Source organism: Pongo pygmaeus, chromosome 4 (assembly GCF_028885625.2).
Source record: "Pongo pygmaeus isolate AG05252 chromosome 4, NHGRI_mPonPyg2-v2.0_pri, whole genome shotgun sequence".
NCBI classification, from domain to species: Eukaryota; Metazoa; Chordata; class Mammalia; order Primates; family Hominidae; genus Pongo; species Pongo pygmaeus.
Window position 1 is genome coordinate 144,872,915 of NC_072377.2, and position 26,048 is coordinate 144,898,962.

Here is a 26,048-nt window from a genome sequence, read left to right on the forward strand (position 1 = left end):
TATCCTTAGCCCAGCATTTTGAGGATAATTTATTTTTTAGACAGGATCTTGCTCTGTCACCCAGGCTGGGGTGCAGTGGTGTGACCACAGCCTACTGCAGCCTTGACCTCCCAGCCTCAAGTGATCGTCCCACCTCAGCTTCCCAAGTAGCTGGGGCTACAGGTGCACCATGCCCAGTTAATTTTTTTTTATTTTTAGTAGAGATGACATATCACTATGTTGTCTGGGCTGGTCTCCAATTCCTGAACTCAAGTGATCCTCCTTCCTCGGCCTCCCAAAGTGCTGGGATTACAGGTGTGAGCCACCACGCCCCATCAGACAATTTCTTTCCCTTCCAATTTGATTTAATTATGGGGCTCTCTAGTCATTCTTTATTTTCATTTTATTTCAGAGTTGGGGTTTCACTCCATTGCCTAGGCTGGAGTACAGTGGTGTGATGACAGCTCATTGCAGCCTTGAACTCCTGGGCTCAAGCAACTCTCTTGCCTCAGACTCCTGAGTAGCTGGGACTACAGGCACATGCCACCATGCCTAATTAAAAAAAAAAAAAAATTTTTTTTCGGTAGAGGCGGGGTCCGGCTATGTTGCCCAGGCTGGTCTCAAACTCCTGGCCACAAGTGATTCTCCTGCCTCGGTCCCACAAAGTGCTAGAATTATAGGCATGAGCCACCTCACTCAGCCCGTTCTTTAAATATTTACTTGTTATCTATGTCTTTTATTGTAAGCCGCCTTTAAATCTTTTCTGGAAGTAGGGGGAGCATAAATAACGAATGTGAAACTCAAATATCATGCACCTGCAGTCTCCTTCCTGGTACTTTCTGAGTCTGGAAGTCTAGGTTGGAGGGGCCTGGAAAGCCTGAGTCAGAGCAGTTGATGGTGGGCTCAGGTGGTCTCATCCTGCAGACTCGATGTCTCTGACACCTCATCCTCTTTCTCCTCAACGGTCTTCACCTTTGTGAACGAGTGTGGCACTGTGAGGAGTCGAAGCAGATTCCAGCTATCAGAGCCCACTCCAAGTCTTGGTTGGATCTTGGTGGCCTGGGTTAAGAGTGGGTCAGGGAAGGGCCCCCTAGCTCTGGGGTCACAGAAGTCCAAAGCTACAAGTGGAGAGACTCCTTCCACACAACACACAGTCCCCTAGCACGCTGTCTGCATCCCTCAGAGCAGAGGCTCTGAAGCTCAGGCTGAGGCCTCAGACTGACCCCGTTTTGAAACCTGGGTGTACTCGCTCCTAGCTCTGCTTTGGGCAGGGTACCTCTCTGAGCCCCAGTTTCCTCGTTCAGAAGTAGGAATGATACCTACCTCAGAGGGCTTCACTATTAGGATTATCTCACTGAGATAATCTGTGCAGTGCCAAGGCAGCACCTAGAACACAGCAAGTGCTCAGTACCTGGCAGCACCTGGGTATCCCAGTCTACCTTGGACTGGTAATTCTCATGTGCCTGTCTGCTTCCCCCAGCGGTGAGCTCCTCCAGGCAAGAGCATGCATTAAACCCCGGCTCCTGGCTCACAGGCTCAGAGACCATGGCAAACTGCTTAATGTTTCTGAGGCTCAGTGTTCTTACTAGTAAAATGGGGATAATGAAGTATACTTCAAATTTTGGGTGTGAGTAAAATTATTAACAGTGGATTATTTTTGGGTAAGGGTATGATGAAAAAATTTATGTATTGTAAGCATTTTTCTCCTATGGGCATTTTCTGTTTTTTTCTTCTGTAACAAACATGAAATATTTGTGTATTTAACTCACTTTTCAAAACATGCTTTTTCTTAAGAAAGCCACTGGGTGTGGTGGCTCACACTTGTAATCCTAGCACTTTGGGAGGCTGAGGTGGAAAGAGCTCTTGAGCCCAAGTGTTAGAGACTGCAGTGCGCTATGTTTGCACCACTGTACCCTAGCCTGCTGGGCAACAAAGCAAGATCCAGTCTCCAAAAAAAAAAAAAAAAAAAAAAAAGCTTAAATGCATTGAGTGCTTACTATATTTTAGGCATTGCTCTAAGCACCTTTTTTTGTTTGTTTGTTTTGTTTTTGAGTCTCACTCTTGTTGCCTAGGCTGGAGTGCAGTGACATGATCTCGGCTCACTGCAACCTCCACCTCTCGGGTTCAAGTGATTCTCCTGCCTAGGTGAGACTACAGGCATGTGCCACTATGCCCAGCTAATTTTTGTATTTTTAGTAGAGACGGGGTTTCACTATGTTGGCTAGGCTGGTCTCAAACTCCTGACCTCAGGTGATCCGCCACTTCGGCCTCCCAAAGTGCTAGGATTACAGGCGTGAACCACCGTGCCCAGCCTCTACGCACTTTATATACATTATCTCTAATTCTCACAACACTCCTCTGAGGAAGTTAGTATTTACACCCTAGTTTTATAAATTGGGCTTAAGGAAATTGCACAATTTGCCCAGCTCGTTGTAAGTAAACCTATAAATGTGATAAAATTGCATAAAACTACACACATACACAAATGAGTGCATATAGAAATTGGTGAAATCTGATTAAGGCCTGTAGTCTATTTAACAATATAGTACCTATGTCATTTTTCTGGTTTTGATATTGTACTACTGTCATGAAAGAAGGTACCACCAGACGAAGCTGGATGAAAGCTGGAGATTTGCAATTTCTTGTGAATCTATAATTAGACTCACATTAATAAATATTTTAATTTATATTTATTTATATATTTATTTTTTAATGAGTTAAACAATAAGTTTGTTTTTGTTTTGTTTTGTTTTGAGACAGGGTCTCACTCTGTTGCCCAGGCTGGAGTACAGTGGCACAATCTGGGCTCACTGCAGCCACAATCTCTCTCGGGCTCAAGCGATTCTCCCACCACAACCTCCTGAGTAGCTAGCAGCACACGCGTGTGCCACCATGCCCTGCTAGTTTTCTGTATTTTTGGTAGAGATGGGGTTTCGCCATGTTGCTCAGGGTGGTCTCGACCTCCTGAGCTCAAGTGATCCACCTGCATCAGCCTCCCGAAGTGCTGGGATTACAGGTGTGAGCCACCGTGCCAAGCCAATAAGATTTTTTTGTTTTGTTTTTTTAAAGTGTTAAAAACCTTGTAAGGGGCTGGGTGTGGAGGCTCATGCCTATAATCCTAGCACTGTGGGAAGCCATTGCTTGCACCCAGGAGTTCGAGACCAGCCTGGGCAACGTATGAGCCCCTCTCTACAAAATATTTAAAAGTTAGCCAGACTTGGTGGCACGTGCCTGTAGTCCCAGCTACTTAGGAGGCTGAGGCAGGAGGGTCACTTGAGCCCAGGAGTTTGAGGTTGCAGTGAGCTATGATTGCTACTGCACTCCAGCCTGGATGGCAGAGTAAGACCCTGTGTCAAAAAAGAAAGGAAGAAAGAAAGAAAATTTAGATTCATCAAAGATAAACCTCTTCTCCACTTGCCGAAAGTGAGCAAGCCAAGCATCCTATTCCTGAGGCCACTTCCTCTCCCTTAAGGTCCAGTGTACTGCATGAAAGTATGATTTGAACCTTGGAAATAATCTACCCCAACTGTCTCCACTTACACGGAAGAAAATGGAGCCTTGGAGAAGGGAAGGGTCTTACTCAAAGGCATCCAATAAGTCTGTGACTAAGCCAGGATGAGAACCCAGTCTTTGAACTCCCAGGTCAGGGTTTTTCCAGCACCCACACACAGGGCTGCTCACCCACACAGCACACCTTCCCTGGGCCCTGTCTGGGAGACCACTGGTGCCCACAGGCCAACCCTCACCAGCCTACCCAGCCCAGGGCACTCAGGCCCAGAGGTGGAAGTGAGACCTGGGGAGGGTGGAGGCATGGTGGCCCACTACTCCAGGCAGCACCGTGAGCCAGGGTAGTTGGGGCCACAGAAACAGCAAGGATAGACACTCTGAAATTTGGCAGGAGTTGGGTGGGAAGGGAACATGTGTGTATGTGCATGTGGGGGAGGTACTCACGCCAAATCCTTGCTCCCATCCCCCTCAGGCTCCTTTGAATCACTTGTCCTTAAGGTTGGGGCACATTCTTGAAGGGAGTGGTCACAGGGGTTCAAGGCCCATTCAGGCCCTAGGCCAGTTTCTATTCCTCCTGGCACTGAAACCACCTCCTCACTCAGACTCAGCACCCCTCTCCAACTGGAAATATAGTGACATGCTCTTCTAATTCCTGCCCTGGCACCTCCTTGGACCAGACGCGTGGCTGGAGGGAGGGCCGGCCTGGGTGCCCTTTCTCAGGGGATGGATTATTGGTATTCAATATGTGGGATGTGGCTGACCTACATTCAGATGAGCCTGATTGGCCCTCCCTTCCCCATCCTGTTGTTCTTCCCCAACCCCCCATCTCTCCGGGCCATTCCGCGGTGGGCCAGGACAAGGCTGAGGATTTAGGATCTCTCCCTGCCACCTGGGCATCTCCATCTCTGCTCCCAGGCAGGTCCGCAGCCACTGGGCTTAAGGGAGCGGCCCTAGCAATCCGGTCTGTGGGGAGCAGTGCCCTCGTGTGGCCTCCAGGAGACGCGCGGCTCTTTTCTCAGCCCGGTCCTTTGTATGCTCTCATTGAACAAATATTTATTGAGAGCCACTACGTGCCAGGCGCCGCTCTAGGCGCCGCGGCCAAGACAGATACCTGCTCCAGGGACTGTGCATTTCAGCGTGTGCGTGCGTGGACAGTCAGGCAATAAATGATAAACAAATACATAAATGAGGCAGTTACTAGTAGTGGTAACTGCTAGGAAGAAAATAAAACAGAGCAATGTGATGGAGAGTGACCCAAGAGAGAAACTTAGGGTAGGATGGGCCGAGCGCGGTGCTCACGCCTGTAATCCCTGCACTTTGGGAGGCCGAGGCGGGCGGATCACGAGGTCAGGAGATCGAGTCCACACTGGCTAACACGGTGAAACTCCGTCTCTACCAAAAATACAAAAAAAGAAATTAGCCGGGCGTGGTGGCGGGCGCCTGTAGTCCCAGCTACTCCGGAGGCTGAGGCAGGAGAATGGCGTGAACATGGGAGGCGGAGCTTGCAGTAAGCCGAGATCATGCCGCTGCACTCCAGCCTGGGCAACAGAGCGAGACTCCGTCTCAAAAAAAAAAAAAAAGAAACTTAGGATAGGATGGAAAAGGAAGATTTCCGTGAGTAGCTAACGTCTGAGATGAGACCTAGGTCACAGATTGTCATGTAAGGATATGGGGGAAAGGCTTTCCTTACAGAGAAAATAGATCCTGCAAAGATCCTCAGGCAGGAACAGGTTTTGCAGAACAGGCGAAGGCCAGCGTGGTTAGAAAGGAGTGAGCGACGGGAGGCTGGTGTGAGATGCTGTCAGAGAGATGGGCTGGGGCCAGGGTGTGAATCTTGCAGGCCACGACAAGGAGCTTGATTTTTTCTTCTTCTTCTTCTAGGAGTAATGGGAATGTGTTGGGTGAGTATTGAACCGAAGAGTAATGTGGCTCAACTGCCTTTTGGAAGGACATGTATGGTGTGGAGGATGGACTTTGGGCAAGGGAGGAAGAGTGGAAGCAGGGGGGTTATTATAAGAGACCAGGAAGCTACTGAAATAATTCAGGTGAGAGATGATGGTTGTTTGAATCAGGGTAGCAGCGCTGGAGGTGGGGAGATGTGGTTGGATTATGGGTATATTTTGAAGATAGAGTCAACAGGATTTGCTAATAATGGACCACATTTTCCTTTGCTCATTTAGCTCCATGAACTCCTTCACTTACACCCCCTAGTGGGCTCCTCCATCCTTACTGGAAGGCTGAGTTACAAGGGCAAATCCCAGGGACACAGCTAAATTGGGGAATTCCTAGGTGTTGTTGGACAAAAGAATTTAAGACTCATTAGCCGGGCAGCCGGGCACAGTGGCTTACGCTTGTAATCCTAGCACTTTGGGAGGCTGAGGCGGGTGGATCACCCGAGGTCAGGAGTTTTTGAGACCAGCCTGGCCAACATGGTGAAACCCTGTCTCTACTAAAAATATAAAAATCAGCCAGGCGTGGTGGCAAATGTCTGTAATCCCAGCTACCTGGGAGGCTGAGGCGGGAGAATCACTTGAACCCAAGAGGTGAAGGTTGCAGTGAGCTGAGATCACACCACTACACTCCAGCCTGGGCGACAGAGCGAGACTCCGTCTCAAAAATAAAATAAAATAAATAAAATAAAATAAAATAAAAGACTTATTAGCTGGGCATGGTGGCGTGCACCTGTAGTCCCAACTACCTTGGAGGCTGAGGTGGGAGGATCACTTGTGCCTAGGAGGTCAAAGGTGCAGTGAGCTGTAATTGTGCCACTACACTCCAGACTGGGTGAGAGAGTGAGACCCTGTCTCAAAAAGAAAAGAAAAGAAAAGAATTTAAGACTCAGGCACTAGGTCTTCCATCATTATCCCATTTAATGGGCAGGTCCTCTGCCTGCTATCTCCCATACCCTGTCTGGCTTCCATGGACTCAATTATTTATTAGGTCCCTGTTTGTCCAAATCGGTGTGTCTGTGGCCCCAGGGGTGTGTTGGTGACACCCAAAACAGTCCTGGGTGTTTGGTATTTATATTTGATACAAGTGAGGGGAGCAGCAAAATCTGGGGTTACCAAATCCTCAGACCCAAGCCAATCATTTACTCCTGTTTCTTTACAAAAAACACAGTGGGATCAGACCTGATACCACAGGAAATGCACATACACATTTTGGCCCCAGGTTGGGCATTTCTGGAGAGCCTGAGAAAGGCCAGCCTAGTCTTACAAATAATCTTATGCCAGCAGGGGGTGGAGTAAGCAAGTAGGGGAGTAGGTAACCGGTAGGGTCTGGAGTCAGCAGGCCTTGTTCTGTTTGTGCTGTGCTGCAGTGGGGGATGCATTATAAATGCAACCAGCCAGAGGGCCCCTGGCTTCAGAACCTAGGTCTGTACTGTTTCTGAGATTCTGTGCAAGCCTCATGGAAATGAAGCTGCCAGGCCAGGAGGGGTTTGAAGCCTCCAGTGCTCCTAGAAATATTCCTTCAGGGGAGCTGGACAGCAACCCTGACCCTGGCACCGGCCCCAGCCCTGATGGCCCCTCAGACACAGAGAGCAAGGAACTGGGAGTACCCAAAGACCCTCTGCTCTTCATTCAGCTGAATGAGCTGCTGGGCTGGCCCCAGGCACTGGAGTGGAGAGAGACAGGCAGGTAAGTTGGATGCAGGCCAGTTCTGTGGGATCCTTCCCCTTCCCCAGCTGGAGCCTCCTGTATGCCCCCCAACGCTTCTTGTGGGGCTGCCCAAAATTAGATTTTCCCAGCTGTGTTCCCTTATTTCAGGGTCTTGCCTTCCATGATGCCCAGCCTCTTCTGCAGTCTAGTTTTGAGATCCCCAAGACCCAGGATGAGGGGTGACTGCCAGGGTGGGGGGGACACTTCACACCACTGGGCCCAGGATGCCGTCATTGCCTTGCCTTCCCTAGCTCCTCTGCATCTCTGCTCCTGGACATGGGAGAAATGCCCCCAATAACACTGTCTACCCACCTTCATCACAGGTGGGTACTGTTTGAGGAGAAGTTGGAGGTGACTGCAGGCCGGTGGAGTGCCCCCCACGTGCCCACCCTGGCACTGCCCAGCCTCCAGAAGCTCCGCAGCCTGCTGGCCGAGGGCCTTGTACTGCTAGACTGCCCAGCTCAGAGCCTCCTGGAGCTCGTGGGTAGGCTGGGAGCCTTTGCAGGAAGGGCCTGGGTAGCCATGCCTTTTCCCCAGGATTTCCCCTCCAAAGTCTTGGAATCTTCCAGAGCCCATCCCTACCCCTCCTAGGATTGTCTACCCTTGTCACAGGGGGACATGGAAAAGCAGGGTGGAGGAGCAAGTTCATTGGCCCTGGCATTCTGAGACTCCCAGAAGGGAAAGGGGTCTGGGCAGAGGGAGAAGGGGAAGAGCGTGGGGCAGGAAACTCTCAGGAAGGAGATGACCCCCAATCCGTTCTCCAGAGCAGGTGACCAGGGTGGAGTCGCTGAGCCCAGAGCTGAGAGGGCAGTTGCAGGCCTTGCTGCTGCAGAGACCCCAGCATTACAACCAGACCACAGGCACCAGGCCCTGCTGGGGTGAGAGCCCCTCCCTGGGCCCAGGACCAAGACTCTGGTGTGGCAGGGTCTCAGATCTCCCCTGCACCTTCCAGGGCTAGAAGTAGCCCAGGCTTAGTTCAGGCTTCAACCCAGGACTCATGAGCAAGAGGAAACTGGTGGTGATGTTGTGGGGAGAAGATTCAGGGGGCTAGAATCGTAAGAGAGCTCTGTGAAGAGATGTACTTGGTGGGCACTATGCCAAGAGCTTTACACGCAGTATCTCATTTGAGCTTCACAACCACCCTGTAAATAGTACCACAATTATCCCTATTTTAGGGGTGAGAAAACTGAGGCTCAGAGTGGAGAAGGGTATACTCTAATTCTTACAGCTTGTCAGTGGCGAAAGTGATTAGGGAATCCTGGTGGATCCACCCCCAAAGCCTGTGGTCTTAATCACTGCATAATCCTGTTTTGTAGGCTCTACTCATCCAAGAAAGGCTTCTGACAATGAGGAAGCCCCACTGAGGCAACAGGTTTGTGGCCCTTCCTTGGGGTCCCTTTCCAGTGGCTGGGAGAGGGGTTAGGAATTAACAAAAGTCTACTCTCCACTGGATTTCTCATCATTTGAGATCTTATCCTCCCCAAATAACCTTTCATACTCTGTGTCTCCTTGAACCCCCATCCAGTGTCAGAACCCCCTGAGGCAGAAGCTGCCTCCAGGAGCTGAGGCAGGGACTGTGCTGGCAGGGGAGCTGGGCTTCCTGGTACAGCCACTGGGAGCCTTTGTTCGACTGCGGGACCCTGTGGTGCTGGGGTCCCTTACTGAGGTGTCCCTCCCAAGCAGGTGAGGCTACTGAGTGAGTGGGAGTCAGGGATCCCAGAGCCTAGAAGGGTCTTTACTGAGGAGGGGAAGGAGGGTCTCAGTCCGATTCTCTGAGGCTGTGGGGAGGATGGTGCTCAGGGGTCTGGGGAGAGAGTAGTGGTCAGGGCTGCATGGTAGGTGTGCAAATGAGTGTGTTTATGGGAGCTGATAGGTCAGAGCTGAGCATCAGAGGCCAGGGCTGCCCTGTGGGAAAGCAGCCTGTGAATCTCTAGGGCCTGGTTCTTTCCTCAGGTTTTTCTGCCTTCTCCTGGGGCCCCGTATGCTGGGAAAGGGCTACCATGAGATGGGACGGGCAGCAGCTGTCCTCCTCAGTGACCCGGTGAGCTGAGCAGGGGTGTGTGTGTGTGCGTGCACGTGTGCGCACGCGTGCATGCCTGTGTGTGTATACACATGCATACATGCATGGGCTCATGTGAGTGTGGGTGTGTGGACTCTGTATATGTCCCTAAATACAGCAATGAGGCACAGTGAGCATTGAGACTGAAGTTTCCTCGTCTCCTAGTGCAGCCCCATTACTGGATGAGTGCTGGCACACTATAGGCACTCAATAGATACCCACTGAATGAATGAATTAATGCATGCATAAAGGAATGTGTGAATGACTTGTCTGCCTCTGTGACTTGTGTCTAGTTTTGAGACTATGAAAATGCATGTAAGAGACCAGGTTTGCACTTACCACCCGTTGTGCCCCCATCCCCAGCAATTCCAGTGGTCAGTTCGTCGGGCCAGCAACCTTCATGACCTTCTGGCAGCCCTGGATGCATTCCTAGAGGAGGTGACAGTGCTTCCCCCAGGTCGGTGGGACCCAACAGCCCGGATTCCCCCGCCCAAATGTCTGCCATCTCAGCACAAAAGGTACCTGGGAGCCATCATCCCATACAGATTCCTGCCCATATATAGGCCCTGGGTCTAATTCCATTGTTAAGGAGGGGTGGCGTCCCAGGAAAGAGATAGGGACCTATCTTTGGATTTGGAGTCAGGCAGACCTAACCCTGAGTTCTGCTGGACTACTCTCTCGCTAAGAGACCTGAACAAAGACCTTCCCTGCCCGAGCCTGGCTTTCACAGGTGGCAATATGACCTGGACCTTCTAGAGGCCCATGTGTCGCCATGGTTCCCTCGCCGGCAGAGACAAGAGCAGCCGCTAGGGGGCAGGGCGCCACGAGCTCTGGACCGAGTCGCGGACTGGTTGGAGATCCTCAGCCAACCTGGGGTTCCCCTCCTCCTCAGGCTCCCCTCGCAACAGCGGGAAATCAGAGGTCCCGCTGTCCCGCGCCTGACCTCGGCTGAGGACAGGCACCACCATGGGCCACACGCACCCAGCCCGGAGTTGCAGCGGACCGGCAGGTGAGGCGAGCTGGGAGGAAACAAGGGTAGGTGACCTGGGGGAGGGGAGGAGTCACAGGGAAACTGAGGTGTGTGCTCACTGTGGGAGGGGCTCACCCGGCCACAGGGAAAGTAGCGGGGATGCGGGTGTAGAGTGTGAAAACCTGGATCACTGACAACCCTCGGGCGGGAGGCTGTTTGGGGGCCTTATCCAGGACGTGCGCAGGAAGGTCCCGTGGTACCCCAGCGATTTCTTGGACGCCCTGCATCTCCAGTGCTTCTCGGCCGTACTCTACATTTACCTGGCCACTGTCACTAATGCCATCACTTTTGGGGGTCTGCTGGGAGATGCCACTGATGGTGCCCAGGTGGGTAGGGCCCAGGGGGCAGGCACAAGCGTTGGTGTCCCCTAGCCCATCCCTTCCCCTGGGACTATGGGTAAGTTAAGGAGGCTCTCCCAAAACTTGGGCTCCTGTCCTGAGGACTTCAGGGTCCTGTGCTGAGCCCCTGTTGGCTTCCAGGGAGTGCTGGAAAGTTTCCTGGGCACAGCAGTGGCTGGAGCTGCCTTCTGCCTGATGGCAGGCCAGCCCCTCACCATCCTGAGCAGCACCGGGCCAGTGCTGGTCTTTGAGCGCCTGCTCTTCTCTTTCAGCAGGTAGGAGAGCTCCCCCCATCACCGGACTCTCACTAGTGCCATGGTCAGCCTGCCCCTGGCTGGGTGAATAGGAGAGAGTGGGAGCTATCTGTTTGGGTTGAGGGACACCTGACCTGGGTTTGGTGGGTAGCAGACAGCCCTGCTAAGCCTTCCTGTCTCTCATCCCCACAGAGATTACAGCCTGGACTACCTGCCCTTCCGCCTATGGGTGGGCATCTGGGTGGCTACCTTTTGCCTGGTGCTGGTGGCCACAGAGGCCAGTGTGCTGGTGCGCTACTTCACCCGCTTCACTGAGGAAGGTTTCTGTGCCCTCATCAGCCTCATCTTCATCTACGATGCTGTGGGCAAAATGCTGAACTTGACCCATACCTATCCTATCCAGAAGCCTGGGTCCTCTGCCTATGGGTGCCTCTGCCAATACCCAGGCCCAGGAGGTGGGTAAGGGAAACAGGGACCTTGGTCAGGTGAAGAAGGATGTAGGGAAGGGGAGGGGTTGCACCCTTACTATCCCCCCTGGTTAAGTTCAGCAAAATGCTGCGTACTTACCCAATAACTGGCAGTACTATTTCCACTCTGGTTCTGAATCAATTGAGAAATAAGACAACAGAAGGCCCGATATCATCTTCCTTTCTGACAACACTGATAGAGGAACATGGGTTATATCTGTGGGTGAATGGGCTTCCTAATGATGAAGCCAAAATTGAATAGACTTACCCACCAGTCGTGGAAGCACTGGTTTGAGACTATCTTACCCCAGAGGAGCAGAGCTAAACACATACATCAAACAGGCAGCTTATACTCGAGAGAGGGGAGAGAAAGGGGCAGGGCCAGGTATGCCCAGCTTCATTTCCTGAAATCACCGATCAAATATATCACTGCTCTTCTGGGTGAGAGTGGCCGGTCAGGTGGAGAGACGCTTGGAGTATTACACTTGCATATATCCCTCCACATAGAAGGCAACCCCAGGACTGGGAAGAAGTGGCCTCTCTATATGTTCTCCTATCAGTGCTAGGCATGAACAAGACTAGTTCTAGCCCTGGTGGAAACACACAGATTTGTATACTCCTCTATTCAGCCAACATTTGCTGAGCATCCACTGTGGCCAGGTCCAGTGCTTGGTACCAGGGATGCAGATGGGCAGAGAATTTGAGAGGATGAGGGCATGAGACAATGTCCTTCTTGCACACTTGGTAGTGATAGAGTCAGCAACAGATGAGTCACAATTAAGAACTCTGGTTCAGCTGGACCCATCAGATAAGAATTTTATGGGGCTGGAGAAGGTTCCCAGGGGAGGGAACATACATCTGAATTATTCTCTGCTTCCCAGGAAATGAGTCTCAATGGATAAGGACAAGGCCAAAAGATAGAGACAACATCGTAAGCATGGTGAGGGACTGCTCCTGGGAGGTTCTAGGAAGGAAAGGGTGGAGACCAAGGCAGTGGGTGGTTCCTAGCTCTTCCTACCCATAGGTTAAGGAAACCTTCATAGGTGAGTGAAGCTTAGCCATTTCCTACAGCTGGGAGCTTCCCATCCTGGGCCCCTGGTGTCTCTGTGGGTCCTTCCTCCCTTGAAGTGGGTCCAGGAGAGCAGGACATTTACTCCATTGCCTATAACTCCACTCCTGACCCTCTTGTGTACAGGACTTAGGCCTGATCAATGCATCCTTGCTGCCGCCACCTGAGTGCACCCGGCAGGGAGGCCACCCTCGTGGCCCTGGCTGTCATACAGTCCCAGACATTGCCTTCTTCTCCCTTCTCCTCTTCCTTACTTCTTTCTTCTTTGCTATGGCCCTCAAGTGTGTAAAGACCAGCCGCTTCTTCCCCTCTGTGGTGAGTTTCACCTTTCTTTCTGTGAGAGAGGCCTGACTCTAAGCTTTGGGTCCTATCTGTGATGGGAAGTGGTATGGAAAAAGAGGGATGGCAGGCCTGGACCTGACTAAGTTACCACTGTGTGCCAGGTGCGCAAAGGGCTCAGCGACTTCTCCTCAGTCCTGGCCATCCTGCTGGGCTGTGGCCTTGATGCTTTCCTGGGCCTAGCCACACCAAAGCTCATGGTGCCCAGAGAGTTCAAGGTGAGAGCCAGGGAAGAGGGTTGGGGGACCAGAGGGGAAAGCAGGGCCAGCAGACCATGGGGAAGGAAAATGCATAAATCCCACTCTTCTCTAAGCTTCTTTCTTCACTAATAAGCTAGAGATAGTAATAATAATGGCCTCACAGGGTTGTCATGAGGATTAAATGAAGTACTGCAGCAGACACGTGAGTACAGAGAATACACAGTAGCTATTACTACAGGGTATGGGTTAAGAGAATGGGTTCTGATCAGCCAACCCTGGGTTTGTGTTCCAGTTCTTCCACTTCCCAGCTATGCATTAGGCAAGTTAATGCACATTTCTAAGCCTCAATTTCTTCATCTATAAAATGGAAATAATAAAATGACAATAGTTCCTACCCCGTAGATTGTTTTGAGGTTTACAGAAGATCACAGTGGAAAGCACTTATCACATGCCTGGCACATACCAAGTCCTCAATAAATGTTAGCTATTATTGTTACGGGATCGCCCCACCCTTGGCGTGGCCCTGCCCACTCCACTACTCCTCACTCTCTTCTTCGCACCCCGTGTTGCCTACCCTGATCCAGGAAAGCTGGAACTCCCTTTCCAGGGCATGACTGTGTGCAGGACAAGGCTTAGCACTGATTTCTAGACTTTGCCTGTGCATTTGGAGACCTCCTCTCTGAATTCCCCCAAGACAGGAGAGCAGGGAGGACTCCAACTGGGGCAGCAACTGGGGCCCCCTCCCCAACACATACGCTTGTAATCAGAGCGGACACAGACACACCCAGCCCTGACCCTGCCTCAGATCAAGGCAGGTCTGAGCCTGAGTTGCCCCACCCAGGATAGGGGGAGAGGGATCTCTAGGGAGCAGGGCTCTGTACATCAAGAAGTGTGTGCAGGCCACATGTGCCACCTCCTTCTCTTCCAGAGAGGGAGGGACCCTGAACCAAAGTCCAGAGCCCCTGGTTCCAGCCTGACCTCAGGGCTGGTCTCCTTCCATCTGCTGTCTTTTAAGGCACTGGGATGCTTTGAACCCGCTATGCACACACAGCCCACTAGCATCTAGTGTCTTGGGGTGGGGGCAGGTTGTGGAAGAATGCCAAGGTTGAGATGTGCAGGTGAGATGCTCTTGGGAGACCCTCTCCAACCTGTCTATGAAATGTCCTCCTCCAGCCCACACTCCCTGGGCGTGGCTGGCTGGTGTCACCTTTTGGAGCCAACCCATGGTGGTGGAGTGTGGCAGCTGCCCTGCCTGCCCTGCTGCTGTCTATCCTCATCTTCATGGACCAACAGATCACAGCGGTCATCCTCAACCGTGTGGAATACAGACTGCAGGTAAGGCCTGCTGGGTTAGGCCCAAGACCAAGGGACAGAAGCTCCAGGGGAGTCTACGCTCCCCCTCTCCTACCTCAGAGGACAGAGGGCTGGGGCCTGGGCTAGCTTCATCCTCATTGCCCCCACCACTACCTGCAGAAGGGAGCTGGCTTCCACCTGGACCTCTTCTGTGTGGCTGTGCTGATGCTACTCACATCAGCGCTTGGACTGCCTTGGTATGTCTCAGCCACTGTCATCTCCCTGGCTCACGTGGACAGTCTTCGGAGAGAGAGCAGAGCCTGTGTCCCCGGGGAGTGCCCCAACTTCCTGGGTATCAGGTGAGGGCAGTATTTAGGAAGTGGAGTAAGAGGTGGGCAGCAAGGTAGGGCAAAGGGGAACATGGCAGAGTTATTTGGGCAGCTTAAATTCTAAGCTGGTGTCCCACAAGCATTGCAGTGGCAGAATGAGGGAGTTCTGGGCTCTGAGATGGGTGAGTCAGATCTTCCCCTCTCTTACCTCAGCCATGGGGACTGGGAGGGGCCTCAAGAGGAGCATCATCCATGCAAAGGTAGAGGCAGCCAGGGCTGAAGAAGAGGGTCAGGTACCACCTAATAATCCTCACTCAATGTAGAAGTTACAAAGGAATCCATCATAAAAGCAATTTTGGAACTGTTGGAAGCACAGTCTGAGTATCTAAAGTATATGAAATCAACTTTATAAATTGTGAAATGTAAGTCTTTATGGCAGTGTAAACATTGCTAATTTTCCATCAAAATAAAAATGAGGAGCAACTATGGATTCGAATTGATGGAGAGGTCTGGGACTCTCACCTTGAAGTGCTCTGCCCCTTCCTCTCCACCAATTTTTCACATCAAGCTAAGGGCTCATCCCTCCGGGTGACCTACTGGGGTATTCCTCTAGTTTTCCCTTGCTGTCAGGGTCTGTACGGGTGTTCAGCCAGAATCTCCAGTCTGGATACCCCAGGGACTCTCCCAGACCTCAGCTAACTCCTCCCTCTCCCCACAGGGAACAGAGGCTGACAGGCCTGGTGGTGTTCATCCTTACAGGAGCCTCCATCTTCCTGGCACCTGTGCTCAAGGTACCTTTGTTATACAAGCCAGGATCAGAGTCAGTGTAGTAATAATAGGAGCACAGCAAGAACTCACACTAGTTGAACACTTACAGTGTGCCAGGTGCTCTGTTAAATTTTCTGCATACATGGTCTCATTTAATCCTCACGTTAACCCTGAAAGGAGTATGTACCTTACAAATGAGGCAGATGAAGGTTAAAGAGGCAAAGTAACTTGCAAGAGCCAATCAAAAGAGCCAGTTTTTCAGATCTGTCTGAGAACTCAAACTGTTATCCAATGGGCTTTTTACCCAGTGGAGCAAGGTGCGGGTGTGCCACCACCATCCCCTAGGGTCCAAGTGCTACCCTTGCTCTAGCCTCCCAACAAACCTGAGACTAAGAGTATGATCAGCCCAGGTGCGGTGGCTCATGCCTGTAATCCCAGCACTTTGGGAGGCTGAGGTGGGAGGATCACTTGAGCACAGAAGTTTGAGACCTACCTGGGCAACATAAGGAGACTCTGTCTCTACAAAAAATAAAAAAGGTAGCTGGGCATGGTGGTGTGTGCCTGAGGTGGAAGGATCGTTTTAGCCCAGGAGTTTGAGAGTGCAGTGGGTGGTGATCACTGGATGACAAGAGCAAGACTGTCTCAAAAAAAAAAAAAAAAAAAAAAAAAAACCCAGAAAAACTTTGAGGCAAAAAGCCTTCACTTCTCCTTCACCAGAGGTATATGGAATATTTGCCATATACAAGACTGCTAGGCACTTGGGAGAAGTAGGGGTCAGTGGAATATTGAGAAGAAATATGGAACTAAGCCCCTACCAGCAACACACACAAATGAGCAAAAATTAAGTAACAAGTAATAGCAGAAAGGTTGAACAAGCCAAGACAGCAAAGCAGTCAAGGAGGGTGTGGAGAATGTCAGACAAGAGTCACTGGCAGGACGACAAGAGGTTAGGGAAGGGAAAGGTCATGGAAGCTGGGTGAGAGTGGAGTAGGGAAAGAGCCAGATGGACCGGATCAGCCACTTACTAACTGGGTGACTCTCATTTACAGACATTTACAGAGCATAAACCATATGCTAGGCTGGGTGTGGTGGCTCACACCTGTAATCCCAGCACTTTGGGAGGCCGAGGTGGGCGGATTGCTTGAGCTCAGGAGTTTGAGACCAGCCTGTGCAACATGGCGAAACCCCATCTCTACAAAAAATACAAAAGTTAGCTGGGCATGGTGGTGTGCACCTGTAGTCCCAGCTACTTGGGAGGCTAAGGTGGGAGCATCACTTGATCCCAGGAGGGCTAGGCTGCAATGAGCCAGGTTTGTGACACTGGACTCCAGCCTGGGCAACAGAGTGAGATCTTGTCTCAAAAAACAAAACAAAACAAAACAATCCCAAAAAACAGAAAACCCTAAACAAAAAAACAAACAAAAACCCATATGCCAAGCACTGTTCTAGGTACTGGGGATATAATGGTGCTCAAAAGAAATCATTTTTCCAACCTTACAACCTGGTGAGAGGAGAAAGATTTTTAAAAATTAAAACAAGAAGCCAGGTACGGTGGCTCATGCCTGTAATCCCAGCACTTTGGGAGGCTGAGGCGGGTGGATCATCTGAGGTCAGGAGTTTGAGACTAGCCTGGCCAACATGGCAAAACCCCATCTCTACTAAAAATATAAAAGTTAGCCGGGCGTGGTGGGAGGTGCCTATAATCCCAGCTACTTGGGAGGCTGAGGTATGAGAATCGCTTGAGCCTGGGGGGTGGAGGTTGCAGTGAGCCGAGATCAAGCCACTTCACTCCAGTCTGGGTGAAAGAGCGAAACTCCATCTCAAAAAAAAAAAAAAAAAAAAAAAAAATTAAAACAAGAAAATAGGATAACTTTAGATAGTGATAACTTCTGTGAAAAATAAAAGAAGATTAAGATGATTAAGAGTGCCAGGGGCTACTTTAGATGGGGCCTGAAGTTAAAAAGTCAGTGAAGATCTTTCAGGGTGTCATGAGATTAGGCATGAGTAATAAGAATAAACTGGTCATGAGAAAGTCTGGGGGAAGAGCATTTTAGGTGGAGGGAATAGCAAAGCAAAAGGCTTTGCAAGGGGCAGGAACAAACTTGGGCATGTTGAGGGAAGGAAAGGAGGTTAGTATAGTGGGAGCATAAAGAACAGAGGGAAATGTGATAGATAAGACTGGAGTGGTAGGCCAGGTAATGGACAAAGTTACTTAGTCCCTCTGAAATTCAATTTCCCAATCTGTAAAATGAAGGCAATAATAACATTTACTTCATCTAATTGATTTGAGGATTCAATAAGATCAGGCATGAAGAGTGTGAAAGGAAAGGCAAGGCCTGGGCAGAACTGGATGCTAGACGCTAGAGGGATCTAGGGCATCTGGGCATCCTGGGGCATCTGGGAGGTTGGCAGAGGTAAACTTTGCTAACTCTCTGCTTCTTTCTACCAGTTCATTCCAATGCCTGTGCTCTATGGCATCTTCCTGTATATGGGGGTGGCAGCGCTTAGCAGCATTCAGGTGAGCCCATTAAAATCACCTAACAAAAGAAAAAAAAAGAATAAAAAGACAAACAAAAAAGAACAAAATTACCTAGCAACCCTACTCCTTTTTTCTTTTCTGCTGGCATCTCCTGCTTACACTTGCCAATTCCCCTCTTACTCTCTTTTGCCTGTCTCTCCTGGACTCAGGGACTCGGCTGCCATGCTCCCCGCCTGCTCCCAGTGCTGGGCTATGATAGCTATCAGAGACACCCTCCTGTCAGGCTACCTGAGTGCCCTGCTTTCCTCTTCCTCTTGTTCCCCTAGTTCACTAAGAGGGTGAAGCTGTTGTTGATGCCAGCAAAACACCAGCCAGATCTGCTACTCTTGCGGCATGTGCCTCTGACCAGGGTCCACCTCTTCACAGCCATCCAACTTGCCTGTCTGGGGCTGCTTTGGATAATCAAGTCTACCCCTGCAGCCATCATCTTCCCCCTCATGGTAACCTGAGGCAGGGTTGGGCTGTGTCCTGGAGGGGTCTTGGGAGACTCTGAGCCTGGAAGGGTGGCCAAGGCCTCCACGAGAGGAAGAATCTCCCCTCTCACTCGCTGTGGCTCTCCCTGGTTGGGAATCCTAAGACAAAGAAAAAGATGGCAGAATGATACCTATGTATGAGCTAGTCCTGGGATACCTGATTTACCTCTTTTCCCAACCTCTTTGGAGTGATCAGCCACAGGTAAGAATATAAAACCCAGAAGAAATATGAGGTCTTGGTAGAGGAAATGGTGACACTTTTATTACTCAGTGAGGTGACAACATAGGTGGCTTCTGGCCTTGTTCTTACTGAGGAAGTTAAGAGTCATAGGTTTTGCAGTAGAATCAATCTGCTTACTATATCCCAGATGTGTGACCTCTGGGAAGTAACTAGTCACTTGGGGTCTCAGTTTCCTTCCCTGTACAATGGGAATAATTTATTCTATCTACCTCATGGGAATGTGCTAGCATTCAGTGAAACTGATATACAATGCCTAGCACATAGGAAGTGCTCAATAAGTGTTACTATTGTTAATGTTCCTACTATTGTTGCTGACAGGCCTGGGCCATGTTTCTATTCCTGCAGTTGTTGGGCCTTGTGGGGGTCCGAAAGGCCCTGGAGAGGGTCTTCTTACCACAGGAACTCCTCTGGCTGGATGAGCTGATGCCAGAGGAGGAGAGAAGCATCCCTGGGAAGGGGCTGGAGCCAGAACGCTCGTTCAGTGGAAGCGACAGTGAAGATGTGAGCTCCAGGCTGGGTCCTCTCAGGAGAATGTGTCAGGGTTTGGGAGAGCGTTCTTGTCCAGGAGCTGTCCCTAAATAATATCTCCAGTAAGCCCGCAGATCTGATCAACAGTCACTTCCCTTATCTGTGTATGGACATAGGCAGACTGAAGGGGTGAAGGAAATCTTTCTTCATAGGACAGGGGCCCTCGATGTGGGTGGGAAGGGCTGAGGCTTCAGCTCAAGTGGGCTGTCTTTCTCAACTCTGATCTTTGTTTTGTCTCACTGTGGGTTTATATCCAGTCAGTGGGTCCCTTCCTCTATGTTGTCTTTCACTGTCTGTCTTTCTATCTATTCTCAATCCATCTTGGGATCTGTCTTCCACAGTCAGAGCTGATGTATCAGCCAAAGGCTCCAGAAATCAACATTTCTGTGAATTAGCTGGAGTAGGAGTCTGGGAGTGGAGACCCCAGGAAACAGCATGAGGTGAGGGTGTGAGGGAAGTGCTCCTGATGTTGAGGATGGGAGGTGTGGGTTCAGACCTTGGAACTCTCCAGTGTGTTGGCCAGTCCTGTTTTCTCCTTACTCTAGTCCCTTAGGAATCCTAGATTGGGGGTGCTGGGGTGTAGAAGGGTCTCTTCCTAGCGAAGAATAACTGGCAAGGGTGCCTGGGCTTGGCTCCCTGTGGTTCTGAAGTTTGGTCAGTAGAGGGAGCTCAAACTCACACCACACTCTAGACTTGTGGAGGAAATCTGTATCACTTGTCCTCTCTGCCATTCCTTCATTTTATTCATCCATATATCAAGCATTTTCTGAGTACCTATCATGCAGTATCTTGGTACTAGAGATACAGTAGTGAGTAAGACAGTCATGGTCCCTGACCTCAGGAAACTTAAATCCCAGTGGGAGAGTAGACAAATAGACAACTGTTAGAGTGGGATAGTGCTGATAAGGGAAGAACAGGGGCCATGGGAGCAGGGCTTCTAACCTCTTCTTGGAGAACAGTAAGGTGGAGTGGTGAGAGTTGGTGAAGGTGGGGTGGTGGTGGTTGGGTGGTGGGTGTTCCATTTCTAAGAGGAAATGGTCCATAATTTGAAATCCAAATAATGAATAGAAGCTAGCCAGGTAACTGGGCACAGCAGCACACAATTGTAGTGCCAGCTACTAGGAAGGCTGAGGTAAGAGGATTCTTTGAGCCCAGGACTTCAAGCTGTAGTGTGCAATAATCACGACTGTGAATAGCCAGTGCACTCCAGCCTGGGCAACATAGTGAGATCCTGTCTCTAAAAAAATTTTTTTTAAAAGGAGCAAGCCAGGACAAGATGGAGGGAAAATATTCTAAGCAAGGCCACAGCATGTACAAAAGCCTGGAACTGGTTGCCTTTAAAAAGCTGAACTCTCTTTTGGGGCCGGGTACAGTGGTTCACACCTATAATCCCAGCACTTTGGGAGGCAGAGGTGGGTGGATCACCTGAGTTCAGGAGTTTGAGACCAGCCTGGCCAACATAGTGAAACTCCATCTCTACTAAAAAATAATAAAATTAGCCGGGTGTGGTGGTGCATGCCTGTAAGAGGCTGAGGCAGGAGAATCACTTGAACCTGGGAGGTGGAGGTTCGGAGGTTGCAGTGAGCCGAGATTGTGCCACTGCACTCCAGCCTGAGCGACGGAGCGAGACTCTGTCTCAAAAAAAAATCAAAAACAAAAATCTCTCTTTTAGGCCATAGAACACCCTCATCTTCATGCTTCTCCAAGCTCAAGAGCCTAAGAGCCAGGCCGGGCACAGCGGCTCATGCCTGTAATCCCAGCACTTTGGGAGGCCGAGGCGGGTGGATTACTTGAGGTCAGGAGTTTGAGATCAGCCTGGCCAACATGGTGAAACCCTGTCTCTACTAAAAATACAAAAATTAGCCGGGCGTGGTGGCAGACACCTGTAATCCCAGCTACTGGAGAGGAGAATTGCCTGAACCCGGGAGGCAGAGGTTGCAGTGAGCCGAGATTGCACCATTGCACTCCAGCTCGGGCGACAAGAGCGAAACTCCATCTCAAAAAAAAAAAAAAAAAGCACCTAAGAGCCTCTGACACTTGCAATGGGAAATTTGGGGGACTGGAGACTGGAGAGAGAAAGGGGAATTCACTGGCTGGCCCTGAACAAGGTCTCCTGGGCGCTCCTTATCTCTTATCACTCTTTTTGTCTGTTCTTTGCAGTAGTATGTCCCCTGAGCACTTGCTTTGGCCTCACCATGTCTTCTATTAGTTCACAGGTGCTTACTCAGGAAGTCAGGACATTTTTGGCCTTTGGCTTAACTTCCAGATGCTCAGTCGGCTTGGGGAAGGACTGAAGAGCAGCTGCCAAGACCTCAGTTACCTCCTGACCTGAGGGTGGAGAGTGGCAGGAAGTAAGCATGTTTGCTGTGCACTTAGGAAAGGCTGGTGAGCCAGAGGGACTGATCAGGCCCCATTCACTCTCTACTCATTAAAAGGTCCTGAGCCACGAAGCGCTTCCCATTTTGAATTTTCTGTCCTCACAGATTCTCTTTGACAGAATCTAAGGGCCATCAGGGAACTCTTTTCAGCTTGCAAAAAGAAAAAGCCAGTCTTTCCAGAATAAGTATTCGTCTGTTTGAAATAGTTTTTTACACATATAAAAATAATTTTTGGCTGGGTGTGGTGGCACATGCCTGTAGTCCTAGCACTTTGAGAGGCTGAGGTGGGTCCAGAGTAGCCTGAACAACAGAGTGAAACCTTGTTTCCACACACACACACACACACACACACAAACAAAAAAAAAATTAGCTAGGTGTGGTGGTGCATGCCTGTGGTCCCAGCTACTCAGGAAGCTGAGGCAGGAGGATCGATTGCTTGAGCCTGGAGGATCACTTGAGTCTGGGAGGTCGAGGCTACAGTGAGCCATGATCATGCCACTGCACTCCAGACTCAGGAACACAGCAAGAACCTGTCTCAAAATTTTTTTAAAAAAAAGAAGCAAAAAAAGCAGGACGCAGTGGCTCACGCCTGTAATCCCAGCACTTTGGGAGGCCGAGGTGGTTGGATCATGAGATCAGGAGTTCGAGACCAGCCTGACCAACACGGTGAAACCCCATCTCTACTAAAAATACAAAAATTAGCCGGGCATGGTGGCACGCACTTGTAATCCCAGCTACTGAGGAGGCTGAGGCAGAAGAATCACTTGAACCAGGGAGGCGGAGGTTGCAGCGAGCCAAGATTGCGCCGTTGCATTCCAGCCTGGGCAGCAGAGTGAGACTTTGTCTCAAAAAAAAAAAAAAAGCCAGAAAAAAAAAATCTCGGGCTGGGCATGGTGACTCACGCCTGTAATCTCAGCACTTTGGGAGGCTGAGGTGGGTGGATCACTTGAGGTCAGGAGTTTGAGACCAGCCCGGCCAACATGGCAAAACCTCGTCTCTACTAAAAATATAAAAATTAGCCTGGCATGGTGGCACGTGCCTGTAATCCCAGCTACTTGGGAGGCTGAGGCAGGAGAATCGCTTGAACCGGGAGACAGAGGTTGCAGTGAGCCAAGATCACGCCACTGTACTCTAGCCTGGGCAACAGAGCAAGACTGTGTCTCAAAAACAAACAAGCAAACAAACAAAAAACATGTTGATGCATGTAGTTGTAGTTTGTTTTCATTGCTAGGTAGCACTCCATTATATAACTCTACCACAGTTCAATTATCCAGTTTTCTATTGACTCACAGAATTCACTGGTAAAGCCACTGGGGCCTGGAGGTTGCTTTGTGGAAGGTTTAAGTTGATTCAAATTCTTTAATTTTCAGGTTCTTTATTTCTTCTTCAGCCATTTTTGGTGAATTGTATTTTTCTGGGAATCTATTGATTTTATCTAATTTTTCATATTTATTGACATAAAGTTATTATAACTCTTACCTGCTTAATATCTGTAGCACATTTAGTTATGGTTTTCTTATTTCTCTTTGTTTTTGATTCTTGGTTACTCTTGCAAGTTAAGCTATTTTATTAGTCTTTTTCAATAACTAACTTTTGGCTTTGTTGATCTTCTCTACTGAATGTTTCTCTACTTCATTAATTTCTGCTCTTTATTTTCTTCTTTCTGTTTTCTTTATGTTTATTGCTGTTTTTAAATTTCTTATCTCCTTTTTTTCAGCCTTATTTGTTTCCTAATGTAAACACTACTGCTATGAATTTCCTCCTAAGTACTACCTGTATCTTACAGGTTTTGATATATAATCTTCTCATTACCATTTATCTCTTCTAAGTATTTTCTAATTTCTACTGATTTCTCCTTTGATCCACAAGTTGTTGAAAAGTGCATTTAAAAATTTTCCAAACTTTTTTTTCCTTTATCTTTTTGTAACTGATTTCTAACTTAATTTCATTTAGATACTTATGAGGAGGCCAGGCGCGGTGGCTCACGCCTGTAATCCCAGCACTTTGGGAGGCTGAGGCGGGTGGATCACGAGGTCAGGAGATCAAAACCATCCTGGCTAACACAGTGAAACCCCGTCTCTACTAAAAATACAAAAAATTAGCCGGGCTGGTGATGGGCGCCTGTAGTCCCAGCTACTTGGAAGGCTGAGGCAGGAGAAAGGTGTGAACCCAGGAGATGGAGCTTGCAGTGAGCCGAGATCACGCCACTGCACTCCAGCCTGGGGGACAGAGCAAGACTCCGTCACAAACAAACAAACAAACAAAAAACAAAAAAACCCTATCAGTTAGATACTTATGAGGCTAACTTTATGGCCTGGAATGTTGTTAAGTTTTGTAAATGTTCCATGTATACTTGAAAATAATGCTTATTCTCCAATTTTCTCTTTTTTTTGAGATGAAGTTTTGCTCTGGTCCCTCAGGCTAGAGTGCAATGGAGGGATCTCGGCTCACTGCAACCTCCGCCTCCTGGGTTCAAGCGATTCTCCTGCCTCAGCCTCCAGAGTAGCTGGGATTACAGGTGCCTGCCACGACGCACGGCTAATTTTTGTATTTTTACTAGAGACGGGATTTCACCATGTTGGCCAGGCTGGTCTTGAACTCCTGACCTCATGTGATCCACCTGCCTTGGCCTCCCAAAGTGCTGGGACTACAGGCTTGAGCCACTGCGCCCGGCCCTGCAATTTTCTATTTCTATTAGGCCAGCCTACTAATTGTGCTGTTCCAGATGTTCTATATATGGCATGACTTTCTTCGGCCTGTTTGAACTAGCAAGTACTAGGGAAGGTATTTTAATAAATCTATTGTGATAATAAATTTATCACTATCTCTTTGAAGAATTTGTCAATTTTTGCTTTTATGTATTTTTAAATGCTGTGTTTTGAGTGCTTTCTAATTTAGAATTGTTATATCTTACTGGTTAATTGATCCTTTTATTATTTTGTAATGATTTTATTTTGCAGTGATTAGTAATTTTTTCTGCTTAAAAGTTATTTTGTCTGCTAGAAATATAGTTAAATTAGCTTTCTTGTGATTAGAATTTACCTATATTATATATTTCCATTCTTTGAATTTTAGTCTTTCTGTGTTCTTATATTTTACCTGTATCTTTTGTAATCATCATGTGGTCAGATTTAGTTTTTTTGTATTTATTTTTATTTTATTTTACATAAAAAATTTTTTAGAGGCAAGGTCTCACTCTGTCACCCAGGCTGGAGCATAGTGGCATGATCTTGGCTCACTGCAGCCTCAACCTCCTGAGCTGAAGAGATCCCCCTGCCTCAGCCTCCTGAGTAGCTTGGACTACAAGCACACACCTCCATGCCCTGCATATTTATTTATTTATTTATTTATTTATTTAAGATGGAGTCTCACTCTGTTGCCCAAGCTAGAGTGCAGTGGTGCGTTCTTGGCTCACTGCAACCTCCACCTCCCGGGCTCAAGCAATTCTCCCGCCTCAGCCTCCTGAGTAGCTGGGATTACAGGTGCATACCACCATGCCCATCTAATTTTTTTGTATTTTAGTAGAGATGGGGTTTCACCATGTTGCCCAGGATGGTTTCAAACTCCTCAGGCAATCCAGCCGCCTTGGCCTCCCACAGTGCTGAGATTCCAGGCGTGAGCCATCGTGCCTGGCCACTCTGCTTATTTATTTATTTATTTTTTATTTTTGTAGAGACAGGGTCTCACTATGTTGCCCATTCTGGTCTCAAACCCCTGGCCTCAAGTGATCCTCCTGCCTTGGCCTCCCAAAGTGCTGGGATTATAGGTGTGAACCACTGCACTGGCCCAGGATTTTATTTTTGTTTTTTTTAAATTAATTAATTAATTATTTTGAGACAAAGTTTCGCTCTTGTTGTCCAGGCTGGAGTGCAATGGTGCAATCTTGGCTCACTGTAACCTCTGCCTCCTGGGTTCAAGAGATTCTCCTGCTTCAGCCTCCCAAATAGCTGGTATTACAGGCATGCACCACCACGCCCAGCTAATTTGTTTTGTTTTTTTTTTTGGAGATAGGGTCTCACCTGTCATGCAGCCTGAAGTGCAATAGCACAAATATGGCTCACTGCAGCCTCAAACTCCTCAGCTCAAGTGATCCTCCCACCTCAGCCTCCTGAGTAGCTGGGAGCACAGGTGCGTGCCACCATGCTTGACTACTTTTTAAATTTTTTTGTAGAGATGGGGGTCTCACTATGTTGCCCAGGCTGGTCACAAACTCCTGGGCTCAAGCAATCCTCCTGCCTTGGCCTATAAAAGTGCTGGGATTACAGGCGCCAGCCACTATGCCTGGCCAGGTTTTTCGTTTTTAAATCCAATTTGACAATCCATCTTTTAGCTAGAAAATTTAGTATATTTACATTTAGAGTAATTTCTAATATATTTGATTTTGTTTTATTTGCTTTTTATTTCTTATTTTTCTGTTCCTCTTTTCTCCTTTTCTTACCTTATTTTAGATGGATCAAGCTATTTTTGTACTTTTTCTTTTCCACTTTCCTCCCTTTACTTGCTTGGGATATAAGAAAAAGGGAGGTCAAAGATGACTCCAGTGTTTTGGGTCTCAGCAACAGGAAGAATGGAATTGCCATTGACTTGAGTTCATATTT

The 26,048-nt window shown here is 49.0% G+C and overlaps 1 protein-coding gene across 1 annotated transcript; it reads left to right on the forward strand.

The window, feature by feature from the left end:
* The first annotated feature begins 6,877 nt into the window (after nucleotides 1-6,877).
* Nucleotides 6,878-21,520, forward strand: SLC4A9 (solute carrier family 4 member 9). The gene is made up of 22 exons (XM_054489246.2): nucleotides 6,878-7,124; nucleotides 7,469-7,629; nucleotides 7,910-8,023; nucleotides 8,462-8,517; nucleotides 8,671-8,828; nucleotides 9,099-9,186; nucleotides 9,568-9,722; nucleotides 10,097-10,213; nucleotides 10,386-10,560; nucleotides 10,714-10,847; nucleotides 11,019-11,281; nucleotides 12,175-12,233; nucleotides 12,489-12,677; nucleotides 12,806-12,919; nucleotides 14,075-14,236; nucleotides 14,375-14,553; nucleotides 15,242-15,314; nucleotides 17,741-17,809; nucleotides 18,097-18,270; nucleotides 18,890-19,045; nucleotides 19,414-19,512; nucleotides 21,282-21,520. The coding sequence occupies exons 1-21, from the start codon at nucleotides 6,895-6,897 to the stop codon at nucleotides 19,465-19,467; spliced, it is 2,880 nt and encodes a 959-aa protein (XP_054345221.1). The 5' UTR covers nucleotides 6,878-6,894; the 3' UTR covers nucleotides 19,468-19,512; nucleotides 21,282-21,520.
* The last annotated feature ends 4,528 nt before the right edge of the window (nucleotides 21,521-26,048 follow it).

Bases quoted from the DNA above. Each gene is read 5' to 3' on its own strand.
- SLC4A9 (XM_054489246.2), top strand. From the start codon at position 6,895: ATGGAAATGAAGCTGCCAGGCCAGGAGGGGTTTGAAGCCTCCAGTGCT. The intron at 9,723-10,096 runs GTACCTGGGAGC...CCTCCTCCTCAG, and splicing joins CTGCCATCTCAGCACAAAAG to GCTCCCCTCGCAACAGCGGG. The intron at 11,282-12,174 runs GTGGGTAAGGGA...TCTGCTTCCCAG, and splicing joins CCAATACCCAGGCCCAGGAG to GAAATGAGTCTCAATGGATA.